Source organism: Jaculus jaculus, chromosome 5 (assembly GCF_020740685.1).
Source record: "Jaculus jaculus isolate mJacJac1 chromosome 5, mJacJac1.mat.Y.cur, whole genome shotgun sequence".
NCBI lineage: Eukaryota > Metazoa > Chordata > Mammalia > Rodentia > Dipodidae > Jaculus > Jaculus jaculus.
The window spans coordinates 132,024,387-132,037,812 of NC_059106.1; the positions used below are offsets into that span (position 1 = coordinate 132,024,387).

Consider the following 13,426-nt stretch of genomic DNA (forward strand, 5'->3'; position numbering starts at 1 on the left):
GCTTAATGAAGATGCTGCCTTTGCGTTCCTTCCACATGTCCTCATTGCTCAATCTCCTTCCCAAAAGTAGGGAAGAACTTTAGAGCACACGAAGGTCTGGCGCTTTTTCTCCGAGGGTGGTGTGAGGACAATGAAAATCAAAATTACTTTTGTTCATCATGTGATTTCAAGGCTCCAGCCAAACCTGTCAAATCCATAGCCTCGAATCATGGATTTAAAATTTCACTCCATGCATAGCAAACACAGAAACATGCATATCCATTTGTTTCCCAAACCTAAGTTTGTGTTTCCAAATGTTAGAGATACTTCCAAATGCCAAATATGGTAGATGGCTCAGTAGATAGAAGTATTTGCTATGCTTGTCGGATTTCTTGAGATTGGATCTCCAGAACCCATGCAAAGCCAGACATAGTCCCACCTACAGTCACATGAGAGATGGAGACAGGTGAATCCTTATAGCTGTTGGGCTAGCTAGATGGATATACATAACAGTTAACAAGAGACCTTGCCTTACCAAGTGGAAGGCAAGGACCAGCACTCAAACTTATCACCTGACCACCATACACATACTAAGGCATGTGTATGTCCACATTCACCCTCCAAATCACAAAGAGAGAGAAAGATTTCTTTTTTAAAATTATTAGAGACAGAGAGGGAGAGAAAAAGAAGGAAAGAGAGAGAATGGTCATGCTAGCAGCTCTAACCACTGCAAACGAACTCTAGATGTATGTGTCACCTTGCGCATCTTGCTTATGTGTGACCTGGAGGATTGAGTCTGAGTCCTTAGGCTTCACAGACAAATACTTTAACTACTAAGCCACCTTTCCAGCCCCACACAGATTTTTAAAAGTCAAATAAAACCCTATGTAAAATAATTTGAATGAATTTTACAGATGCTGATTAACAAAACAAATGTTCCAATTTAGCATATCTTAGTTAGGAGTTTCCTTTGCCAACGCCTTTAAATACAGGTAATTCTTGAATTATTATTGCATTATTGTTAGCCAGGTAATTCTACTTTTGATTTCTTGATGTCTAAGATGATTTTGGAGTAAATTAATAGGTTAGTTTCAAAACTCAGAACGAAGCATAGTTTTAGATTCCCTCTATGATTTGAGGATATCTTATAGTTGGTAGAGTAATGTTCTCTTATTGTTGTAACAAGTTACCACAAACTTAATGACAGAAACCATTACAAAGTAAGTATTTCACAGTTCTACAGATCATAAGCATTCTAGAGGTCTGTATGGTTGAAATCAAAGTGTTAGAAGGGCACTTGGTTTTTTTCCCTTAGGAGGTTGTGGGGCAGAATGTGTTTTCTTATCTTTTCCAACTTTGAAAAAAATGTCACTATTTCTTGGCTCATGACTCTGGTTTATCTTCAAAACCAGCAATAGTTTGTCAAGCCTTGTTTCGTACAGCATCTCATTGGCTCTTAAACCATTCCCTTCTCCTTTTAAAGATTGTTATGATTACATTGTGCCAACATTAGTGATATAATTAACCAGTTTTATTTCCATCTGCCATCTTTATTTCCTTTGGCCAGGTAGTCTTTTCACAGGTTCCATATATTGGGATGTGGCTATCTATAGAGAACATCACTCTTCCACCCCCTTCCAATAAGCCTAGGTACATAATACATTAGGAAATACTTTAAGTGCAAATCTTATAGAAATAAAATAAAACACCCTGCTCAAACTAGACATAAGAGACTTAAAACTTCATCTTGGTATTGCTAGAATTTTCCTATGAAATTTTGGGCAAGTCAATCCTACTGGGACTCCTATTAGTTAATTTTTTAAGACTGAGACAGACAAGTCAAGATGATGTCCAGACCCTTAATGAATCCTATTCTTAATATAAAGTTGATACACTGGAAATGATATCCACGGTATGCCTTTGTAAAGACACAAGTGTTTATGGGAAGAAATCACCAGTTCAGTAGCTCATTACACACACACACACACACACACACACACACACACACACACACACACTAAAAGAGTTGAGAAATGCAAGCAGGATATAAATTTCAGAGTTGAAATTGGCCTATATTTAATTTTCAATGTCCCATTTGTGTATTGCAAATTGAAGATTCTAAGCAATTTAATGAAGGTCACATAACCAGATAGGACCACAGTCCAGATCTCTAACACATCCAACTCACACTGTGAACCACCTGGATCACCTTCCTTGTCTCTCTGCTGTGTAAATGCACTCAAAGCTCAGAAGCAGCAAGCAACATTTGAAAAGCTTAAAATACTGGCTAAATATATTTGGTCTTCAAGGTAGTTCATAATTTTTCTTTTTAAAATTGTAAGAATTTGAAGCTTTTTCATTAGTTGCACTAATGAATGTCTATGGCAAGATGCATTAAAAATTCCTGGTTTCTCTCTAAAGACAAATTCAAGTAAGTAGATGACTTTGATTTTGGAGTGATTAAATTTGGTCTTTCTTAAAATAGATTTTGTAAACTGAGGATTATAAAGGTTGTCTGCTTAGAAAAATCCACTTACACAATGAGCATCGATGAGAACATTGTTGGATATTTGTGGTGACATATAAATTTCTTATAGTGATATTTTCACTTACATACAATAGTACTAATAATTTAGCCCTTAATCTATGTGAAAAATTAAAGTTTTGAAGAAACTGCACCTGATATGAAAAAATGAATACTATAAACATTAAATAAAAATGAATGAATGAAGTTATGGTTTTCTGATCTCTCTGGTGGCATAGACCAGCCCAGAACTTGCAATCGTCTGCCCCAACCATCTAAATGCTTCTATTACAAACATGAGCCACCACTCGCTACTTCTCAGTGAATGTTTGTACACAAAATACCTGTATACAATGGATGCTTAGGGCAATGCTTCCTCATTTTGATTTTATCTGATGGTCAAAACTTCATTATAGGGCTGGGAGAAAGTACTTAGCAGTTAAGGTGCTTGCCAGCAAAACCAAAGGACCCAGGTTCAATTCCCCATTACCCACATAAAGACAGATGCACAAGGTGGTATGTGCATCTGGAGTTAGTTTGCAGCAGCTGGAGGCCTTGGCATTCCCATTCCTTATCTGTTGTCCATTCTCTCTCTCTCTCAAACTCAAATAAATAAATAAAAATATTTTTTAAAAAATACTTCATTATAAATGAGAAATACACAATCCAGCCTAAAACTGAATCATGAAAATAAATATTTCAAGATCATCCTGAACCATAGCCTTGTGGATCTGTCCATATTCTTGTGCTCTTTCTCAAAGTGAGACCCTGAACAAAGCCCAGAGCATTCTACAGAAATTTAGAACATTTCAACAATACTGTTATGGCTTAGGTTTTCACAATATGTTAAGAACTGAGATGATATATGCACACAATCTGATTGTCAGGAAAATATTGAAAGCAATTTCTTTATGTATGTTTACATACTTCTTATCAATCACTAGAAAGGCCTCCAGAGCAAGGTGTGCAGGACAGAGCAGTGACTTGCTATTGACAGAAGAAAGGCATTAGTCCATAAGTCAAATCTGCAAAGCTGTGTTGAATCCAAAGACCAAACATCTCAAGGGAACTATTCAGGATTCAGTGCTTCACAGCTATATCTTTACCAATCTATTTCCAAAGATGTTTAGTAGAATAGACAATTTTGAGATTGGAAAAAAATTGAGGACTAAAAAAATCTTTAATGTGTTGCCTTTACATCAACCCTATCCTCAACTCCAGGTAAATTTATTTTTTTCAAATTAGCCAAGAAAGTAAACTTCAGAACCATTTCTTTTGGCTAAATTGTAGTATATAACAAGGTAGGAATCAAGTCACCATTTACCATTTCCATTTCAACCTGGGAGACCAGTGACTGATAGACTGACTCTCTGTTTCTCTCTCTACTTTTTTATTTTCATTCTCTTTCCTTTCTGTCTTCCCCACTGTGTTTGCCTATTATCATCTGCTTTATCAAAAAAGCACTAGAAACCTCACAGGAAGAGGAACAGAGTCCACATTGTCCACATTAATGTTGCACACGGTGACACATCACAATAATGAAAACAGATCGCACATCTTTCCTAATCCGCTAGGCAATGCTATGGTAACTGAGTCCTCCAGAGCTACCCGATTCCACTTCTAGTGTCAGGCTCCAGTAGACACAGGTGGCAACTGTCAGTTTAACCCCTTTCTAACCCTGCCATTTCCAACACTCAAAGGACCTCTCTCATTAGGCTTATAAAGTAGAAAATTCCAACATTAAATTTCATTCAATGAAATTAGCAACATCACACTGCTTTGTATGACTTGAATATCTCCCATAACTTTAGGCTAGAGAACACTCTTCAGATTTCATTTACCAGTTTAAAAATAGTAAACCCTAATTTGAAACAGGCCCCTGACACACACACACACACACACACACACACACACACACACGTGTGTGCATGTTCTCACTAATATTCCTTTTTAGTCTCGGCAAATATTTCTTGTAACACACACAAATAAAGTTCAGTATAGTCACATATTTTAAAAGTCATATTATTCAAGCCATGATGTTTGTTATGAAACAAATAGAAAATAAAACGTCCTTTAGAGCTAAAATGGCATGTACCAATTTGCTTTGTATCGCAATACCTATGTATTCTAACACATAAATCAAAATTCTCCAATGATTATTTTGGTTTGAAGATTGCCCATAGATGCTTATATCCTTGTCCAATGAAATTTCTTCTTCTTTCATGTGTGGATGCTGATCAAAGCATCTAATGTATTTTAAACATCTTGAAATAGTGTGGCATTTAAAAAAAAAAACTGGGTGTCTTCAAAAGTTGTTACTTACTAGATAAGAGATAAAGTAAAAAGAATCTAGAAAAAGTGTCCATAGGCCACCTCAAGTCCACATGAAGTCCAAAATAGTATCACTTAGCTCACTAAACAAGGAGGCTTTGTTTTTTTTTTTCACAACAGAAATATTCACAGTACAAAGGCATGCCAATTAAGTTTTGATAGAAATTATGCCATATTTACACTCACCGCTGGATGTAAGGGTCGGGACAGTACTGTAGGGGAGCACACCGTGAAGTTTCAAAATTCATTTCCTTCAACCCTCAAGGATACCAACAAATGGAAAGCAATTATATAAAATATACACATATACCTGTGTATATATAGATATATAGCCAGAAGGCTAAAAGCAATGGGGTCAAATGCCATCAGACATAGAAGTTTAGACACTTCCCCCTTCACACATATTTGCAAAGAGGCGGAGCGTTTCTTCATTTTAGCCAATGAGATTCTTCAAGTGACTAAAACATCATAAACAGTTGATTCTTACCAGCTGGGCATCTTCTCTAAAGTTGTTCTGCCCCCTCATCCACAGCTTTAGAGCCCCTGACATGCAGTGGCCACACTTGTTGTTGGCAATTTGGAGGCATCTCTGAACTTCTGATCTCTCTCGTGATTGGATGTTGGCATGTATCAGAGGTTAATTTCAGCAGCCAGAACTTTGTAACAGAACTGAACTGATGAATGTCCACCTCTTACCAGCTAAGTATTTCCTTTTAGCTGGACAGTGGTTTGATTTGACGACTTCTGTCACTGCTTCTGGGGCTAAACTGTTTTGCAGAGCAGCTTAGGGAAGTGATTTTTTTTTTCATCTTCCCCTCCTCCCCCCTTCAGCCTCCCTTTCAGCCAACCGCCTGTTGTGGTCACAATCTCAAATAGCAAAGACAGGGAAATTCCTTGATTATATTTAACCTAGAACTCACTCCTCATCTCAGCTAAGAAGAAATATCCATTCACATCCCCTTGAACATTTTGTCTGCCTCAAATAAAAGAAAATAACTTTTATTTAAGAAGTTTTTTTTTTAATGTGCTACTAACATAGGAAATCATACATTATTTTCTATTTTGAAGCTCAGAAAATTATTTCAAGGTGCCTGTTTTTGAAAGCATTCTAGTTCTTTTCAGTTTCTGTCTGTTTATCCCTCTCTCTTAAGTGTTATTTTTGCTCTTTTCATATTTTCCAGGACCTACTTTGGTATAAAACCATCATACATTCACGAATTAATATATTATCAGGAAAAGTATACATACAGAATAATTTCTTTCCTTTCTTAATGTAAGCAGTAATCCTATCCTGGTTCTGTGGATTTGGAAATTGAATGAAATATGATCAGAAGCTAAATTAGAGTAGCGTTGGGGTGGGGGAAGGAAACGTGCACCTCAACGTCACTGGCATGGCAAGGACATAGCTTCCATTCATTTCCTCATGACAAGCACCTGTAAAGGAGTGACAACAGAAAATGTCAAAGTTTTGAGACAATCTCAAGTACTTTTCAGAAAAGATTTGACATTTTTCTGTAAGGAATTCTGGTTCAAAATGTGTTCCTAAAGATGTTTTATTTGTTGCTTCAGCCAGGGAGAAGCTATTTAAAACTTGACATTCTCTTCCTTTACTTAGCCTGAGAGCTTCTAACATCTGTGAATTGTGAAATTCACAAACATGCCGGCCTGAGCTCCAGCCAAATCAAACAGCTTGTTCTACAAAATGTGAAACTTGAAGTGAAGATCATTTCACTAATTAATTATAAATTTGTTAATTGAAGTTAAGGTGTTTGGCTTTCTTCCTTGTTATTAGTAAATCCAGATGACCTAAATATGAAGTTCTTAAACTAAGACTAATGGATTTCCTGTAACCAAGGCCAGTGAGGTCCATTCCTCAAAGTCCTCACTTTTCCCATTTAGAAAATGAGTTTTGGGGAAGAAAAGACAGAAAGATCTCATTGAAAATGAAAGAAGAAAGACTGAAATGATGGTTGCAAATGCACCTTTTCAAATTTTAATAACCTGATAAGTTACTGGGAACTCTTGTTGATATAGATTGTGACTTCTTGCTTCAGAGTGAGATCTAGATTACATTCCTTACTAGCTATTCAGGTTCCATGCTGCCCCAGGACCAGATTTTGGAGTTGTGACAAGGTCCAGCACTCACTCCAGGTATGATACTTAAAATCCATACCTCTTCCAAATAAGGAAGAATGTTTTAATTAGTTTAAATTACTATTCAATTCTATGAACTCCCATATAATCAAGTTCCAAGCATCCTTTATGGCACTTTTGCATCTTAAAATATTAAGAGCATAATTTACATTATATTTTATTATAAAAAATTAAAATATAAGCCATGGCATCAACAGTTATTATTATAAAAAATCCTAAATTTACTTGACTAGGAAGGACAAATTACATGACAAAAGATTTTATAGAAGCAAGTATAAAAAAGATGAGCTCCTATTCTATAATGGAAATAGATAGGGGGCACTGATGATTTAGGGGGCAAAAGTAAACTCTCTGGTATTGACCAACATACTAGTAACAACCAACCAGTCGCAAGGCCAGAGCATCAGTGACAGGTATAAGTACCTCATCCTGCTATTGCATCAGCCCCAGGGGACTCAGGGTAGAATGAAAATATACCAACTTTCATTTCTTTGGTGTACCACTTAGAAATTTTTCTGAGACTTAGGTCTTTTAGGCAGAAGGTATAATAGAATATCTCACACCGATGCCCATGGGTTCACTGCCTTTCTGACCTGATCACGTGGAAGATGTCTGTGAGCACACTTGGTTTGTAGGAAGAGGGACAGAGGACCCGGGTGAACATCAGCATCCAGAGTCTGGAGAACAGGCTACTTTTTTCCTTCTCAAGTCCCAGCAACCGAAAATGTGCACTGCCAAACTCAGGTATTTGTTATTGAAGTCTTGTCTTTTATGTCCGCAAATGTATTTGCACAACTGCAACCCTTTGTGCGTTCTCTCCCGTAGGTTACATGCTTCTCTGGTTCTCCTGCCTCGCATCATCTTTCATTCTCCATTGAAGATGTTTTACAACCTTCATCTGTGTATCCTTCCCTCTGAAACCAAAATGTGTCCCTTGTATTTGTAGGTATAAAGAACATTCCATAGCCCTACTCACATCCTAAACGATCATTCGCATGTGTTATGATTTGGGTGTCAAATGTCCTCCACAGGCTCCTTTGTTGGTACACTCGCTTGCCAGCTGGTGGCGCTGTTTTGTGACCTTTTGGGAGGTGGGCCCAGTTGGAGGAAGTGATTCTTCAAGGCAGGCCTTGAAGTGTATGACTTCCTGCTCTACCCAGAAGTGAGCCCGTCGCCTTACCCTCCACAGCTGCAAGCAATGCGTGTAACCAACACTTTCTCCCTCAATTGAGAGCCCTATTGAGACCAGGCCATGTTTGCAAAAGAAAATAGAGTTATGTTAACCAAGAAGGCAATAGGTATAGGGCAGTGGCAAACAATAGCTCCATCATGAGAAGCCTAAAGTAGATGATCTGGCGTGTTCCTAGAGCGCTGGTCAGAAAGGATTGATTCCTTTGTATCAAAGCAACTGAACCTGTCCTCTTCAACCTATTGTGACTAGCAGTGCTTTAGAATATTGGAACTGGGCAGTCATGGTGGCTCATCAGTTAAGACATTTGCCTAAGAACCCAAGTTCTATTCCCCAGTACCCACATAAGCCAGCTGCACAAGGTGGCACATGCGTCTGAAGTTCGTTTGCAATGGCCAGAGGCCCTGGTGCTCCTGTTCTATCTACTTCTCTCTCTCTTATTTATTTATTTATTTATTTATTTATTATTTGTTTATTTGAGAGCGACAGACACAGAGAGAAAGACAGATAGAGGGAGAGAGAGAGAATGGGCGCGCCAGGGCCTCCAGCCTCTGCAAACGAACTCCAGATGTGTGCACCCCCTTGTGCATCTGGCTAACGTGGGACCTGGGGAACCAAGCCTCGAACCAGGGTCCATAGGCTTCACAGGCAAGCGCTTAACCACTAAGCCATCTCTCCAGCCCTTCTCTCTCTTAAATGAATAAATGAATATAAAATATAGGAACAAAGAAAGAACCTAGCATACAAGGTATTAAAGGAAAGTCACCAAATATCACCCACTCTGAAAGAACTGTAGACTTGGGAAAATTTTAGTTTATATCACTTTTTTAAAGGAACTAACCTCACTTCCTCTGCACAGTCTGCTTTATAGATGTGGAAAACAAAGCTCTGTTTACCAACCCTCCACCTTCCTCGCTGCCTTGATTTCATGGTGTGATATCTAGGCAGTGTAAGCTGAAAAGCACATGTACAGAATGGTGACAAATCGTCTTTAATTCAGTGAAGAAAGCAAATACATTGCAGGTATAGCCTTGCTCTTCTTTGATTTGACATCTAGCATTGTGCGGGTACTAGAATTCATCAAATAGAAATATCTGAAGCTAAGCCAGTGACTTTGAGTGTACTAAGATGTAAGTAACCGGTTTGTGGGGTTGTCTCAAGGAAAGGGAAATTTCCCTATTCAGAGGGCATGCGAGGAAACACAGGAGCCAATTAGGTAGGGAGGAGGTTGGCAGTGTCCCTAACAGACAAACCTGATACTCTGCAAGTCACACCCAGTGTCCAAAAGCAATGTGGGTGGGCTTCTCTTCCAGACATAACTGAACAGCTGTGTGGGGGCTGCAGCACACTCCCACCTCTCCTTTGCTCAAAGTCCATGTGAGTGTCAGATAAATAAGGAAACAGAGGAAGTCCTTATTTGGCACTGGCCAGATTTATTTTTCCGGAAGCATTTGTCAGTTGTAAGACATGATATGTTTCAGTGTACACTTCCTCACAAGACGAAATCTCTTACATAATCACATGGAAATCAGGAAATAAACATCTTCAAACTGTTATCCACTCTACCTGTTCAAATTCAAAATTTGTCCCAGCAATGACTTTATAGCCATAAGAAATCCTGAGTCCTTCATTTTTCTGTTTTTATTTCATTGGGAATAGTTATTCAGTATGTTTCATGATGCAGTTATTTGGGAAGATAACAGGCTACTTGCTCAGATGCATATATCTTGGCTTAGTTTGATGGATATTTTCTTCTGAGCAGATTCAGTCATACACTTTTGGTAGAAACATCACAAATACGAAGTTGTTTACTTCATTGAGTCATATCAGAAATTATGTAGCTTCTTCAGGTAACCAGTGGATTTCCCCATGTGTACTCTGAGAAATAAGTCAATGTGAACCTAAAAAGTTCAAATATGGGCTGGGGAGGTGTGTCAGTTGGTGAAGTGCTTGCCATGCAAATGTGAGTACTTGAGTTTGTAGGTCACTACCATCCACACAGAAGCTCTATGGTCATGATGGCTCACCTGTAATCACAGCACTTGGGGAACAGAGGTAGAGGATACCCAGGGCAAACTGATTGCCAGATGAGCTCCATCAGTGATCTGTGGGTTCAAGCAAGACACACTGCCATATTGTGAGAGAGTGATAGAGGAAGACATCCAAAGTCAACATCATATTTACTCACAAACTTACAAACAGACATACATGCAAACACACAAAAGACATGAACACACACATACAGAAACATAAACATTAAGTATTGAGATATTCACAGTCTCTTTCAGGGTCTCTGAGAGTTTCTCTAGCAGTTTTATACATTGCCACATTTTTATGAAATGTACAAATAAGGAAGATTTTTTAAATTTATTTTTATTAAATATGGACATATTTAGTATGTGAACAACACATGTTTGGTACCATCTTTTCCCTCCTCCCTGCCCCTTCTATGAAGAAAACTTCCTTTTTGGAGATGTTAAGTCAACCCCATGGGGATTGTGGGTCATGCATTATGGGGACAGCAGTCAGTTATAGGGAAGAGGCAATGCCTCTGTGCAAAATGTCCCAATTTGTAGCACTAACAATCCACAACCCTCTTCCACAAAATTCCCTGAGCCATGTTGGCTGCATTCTAAGTCTACATCAGTGATGGACACTTAGGAGCCTCTGGATCTCTGGTTTGGTGGGTGTTGAGTGTCCTCAGTGTCTATCTCCTTCACCCTTGTGCTGGTATCAGGTTCACTGAGAAAGATGCACTCTTGTTCATTTCCCCAATTCCTCTGTGGTTTCAACTGGGGCATGGGTGGAGTGCGCTGGGTCATTTATCTCTTCAGGTCCAGCTCCCATCTGAAAATGAGAAGTAGAATCTCCAATGGAGAGTGAAGTTGGCACCAGTTAAATGGGATAACCATTATTAATTTATAGAGAATTTAAATGGTGCAGACCCTCTTCTAGCCCAAGAATAGTGGAAGCTTGACAATGGAAAGCAGAATTGTTATCTGGATGTGATTCTGACTTGATTCCCAGTTCCAGATACAATTAACTTTCCACTGAGTGGATCTGTTAGCCTATCCAAGAGCAGTTGGTTACCCACCATGGCTGTGTGCCACTATTGCACTGGTATGAGCACCACATCAGGTTGTTTGCTTCTGAGTCACTTAGACTTTAAATTGTTTGGACAGATGTTGGCCAATCTCCCCTGGTAGCTCATGTAGTACCTTCCAGCACTAGATGGGCTAATTGTCTGAGTACTGGCTCTCTTCCGGATTCCAACCAGGTCTCCCCATGGTCTGCGCTGACTGTATATGCTGTCTTCAGCAGTAGGGTCTTACCATTAAACTCTGGTGGATAATAAAGTGCTGAGGTTTTTTTTGGACAGAGAAAGAGGGAGAGAGAGAGAGAGAATGGGCATGCCATGGCCTCCAGCCACTGAAAATGAACTCCAGATACATGTGCCCCTGGCTAATGTGGTCTTTGACTCCACGATAACACACTTCTAATGGGATGCTTTAATGTATAATTCAGGTTTTGTCTATCAATATAAAAACATTTTCTTCAAAATGACTTAAAGTAGACTATAAGGTTAAAATACATTTATAAATTAAATATTTTTTGTTCATTTTTTATTTATTTATTTGAGAGAGACAGACACAGAGAGAAAGACAGACAGAGGGAGAGAGAGAGAATGGGCGTGCCAGGGCTTCCAGCCACTGCAAATGAACTCCAGACGCGTGCGCCCCATTGTGCATCTGGCTAACGTGGGACCTGGGAAACCGAGCCTCAATCTGGGGTCCTTTGGCTTCACAGACAAGCGCTTAACCGCTAAGCCATCTCTCCAGCCCGGTTGTCAGACTCTTGAGGAAGAGGAGGGACATTGGAAATGGTAGCTCAGCAGGTTATAGGGTTTCAATTCTGCACAATGGAAAATATGATTGGTTATGGCAGCATGGATATATTTTGCATTACTAAACTGTATGTGTAAAATAATTAAGAGAGTAAGAATTATGTGGTAAGTTTTTCTTACCATAAAGAATTTAAAAGTAAAATGTATATAGGTACATGATGAAATTTATAATCAGTATAAGCACTAGAGGCAAAAACAGAAAAGCATTTCTTCATACAACATATCCTAGGAAGTTCTTGAAGGAGTCATAAATTTGTGAAATCCTAAGGAAGACTTTTTTTTCTTATCTGCATTTTTATTTGTGATTCTGCAGTCAGAACGATGAATGTATATAGAGAGGCACATTGTAGGAGAATTTTGAAGATGATTGAGGTAAGGAAGCACTCATTATCCTCAGTAATAGGTCAATAAAAGGGAGGTTGTTTGCTTACATTTGGTATTCAGTTATTTTAATTGGTGTTTGAAAGATAAGCTCACAGAATTTTGTAAAATATTTAAAATTTATCACTTTTCACAAGTCCAGTGGGCACTCTCGTTATTTTTATCACCCCTCGGTTAGTAATTAATGTTTCATCATATAATCTCTCCTTATTAGGATGTTATTTACTTTATAGAACCTAGTATTTGGTTGATATATCTGGATTGTTTTTAACCTTTAAAACACAAACTGGTACAAATGACTTCTAGATTTTATTTTTTTTTTTACCTTGAAAACACAAGCTGGTGTAAATAACTTTAAAATAAGTATTTCAACATATATTATACAACTGCATTTCAGAATTTCAGCAAATTTCCAGGCATATTTAGGACTAGTAACCCAAAAATATTCAAATTATGTTTCTTTATGTTTTTTCCAATTTAAATCTAATTTACAAAAAAGTGATATAGCATTTCTAGTTACAGGCATGTATTTAAAAATGTTGTTTAGCATAAGTTCTACATATGTAAAGAATAAAGCATGTAGTCTTTGATTAAGTTATAGAGATTTTTCAAAATGTACCTTATTTTAGACATAAAATTATAGGCAATGAATAGCAGAGATTCAAATTCATTCTTACTTACATACTGAAGAAGGGCTAAATTAGAATGACACAATCATATTCCAATCTCATCTTTCCACTTGATGAGTCATGTAATATCTATGATTTGAATATGTTCCTCCAGAATTCACATTGGAATGTAATTCCCTGTGCTACAGGTTTTCTTTTCTTTCTTTTAACATGAGAAATGTAATATGTGAACATGCAATAATTTTATCATATCTGCATCCCTTTACTTAATTTTTTTTTCTCCCCTCTCACCCATCTTCCTTCTGAGGGCCCTCGTCTTTCAAGGTAGTCTTTCT

The 13,426-nt window shown here is 38.0% G+C and overlaps 1 protein-coding gene across 4 annotated transcripts in view; it reads right to left on the bottom strand.

Moving 5' to 3' along the window:
• Positions 1-5,082, bottom strand: part of Tp63 (tumor protein p63) — a 217,018-nt gene extending 211,936 nt beyond the window's left edge. For all 4 annotated transcript variants that reach the window (XM_045149716.1, XM_004654270.2, XM_004654275.2 and 1 more), the window contains exon 1: positions 5,021-5,082. In XM_045149716.1, coding sequence (XP_045005651.1) covers positions 5,021-5,082 — 62 coding nt within the window. The remainder of the gene's footprint in view (positions 1-5,020) is intronic.
• Positions 5,083-13,426: the final 8,344 nt, after the last annotated feature.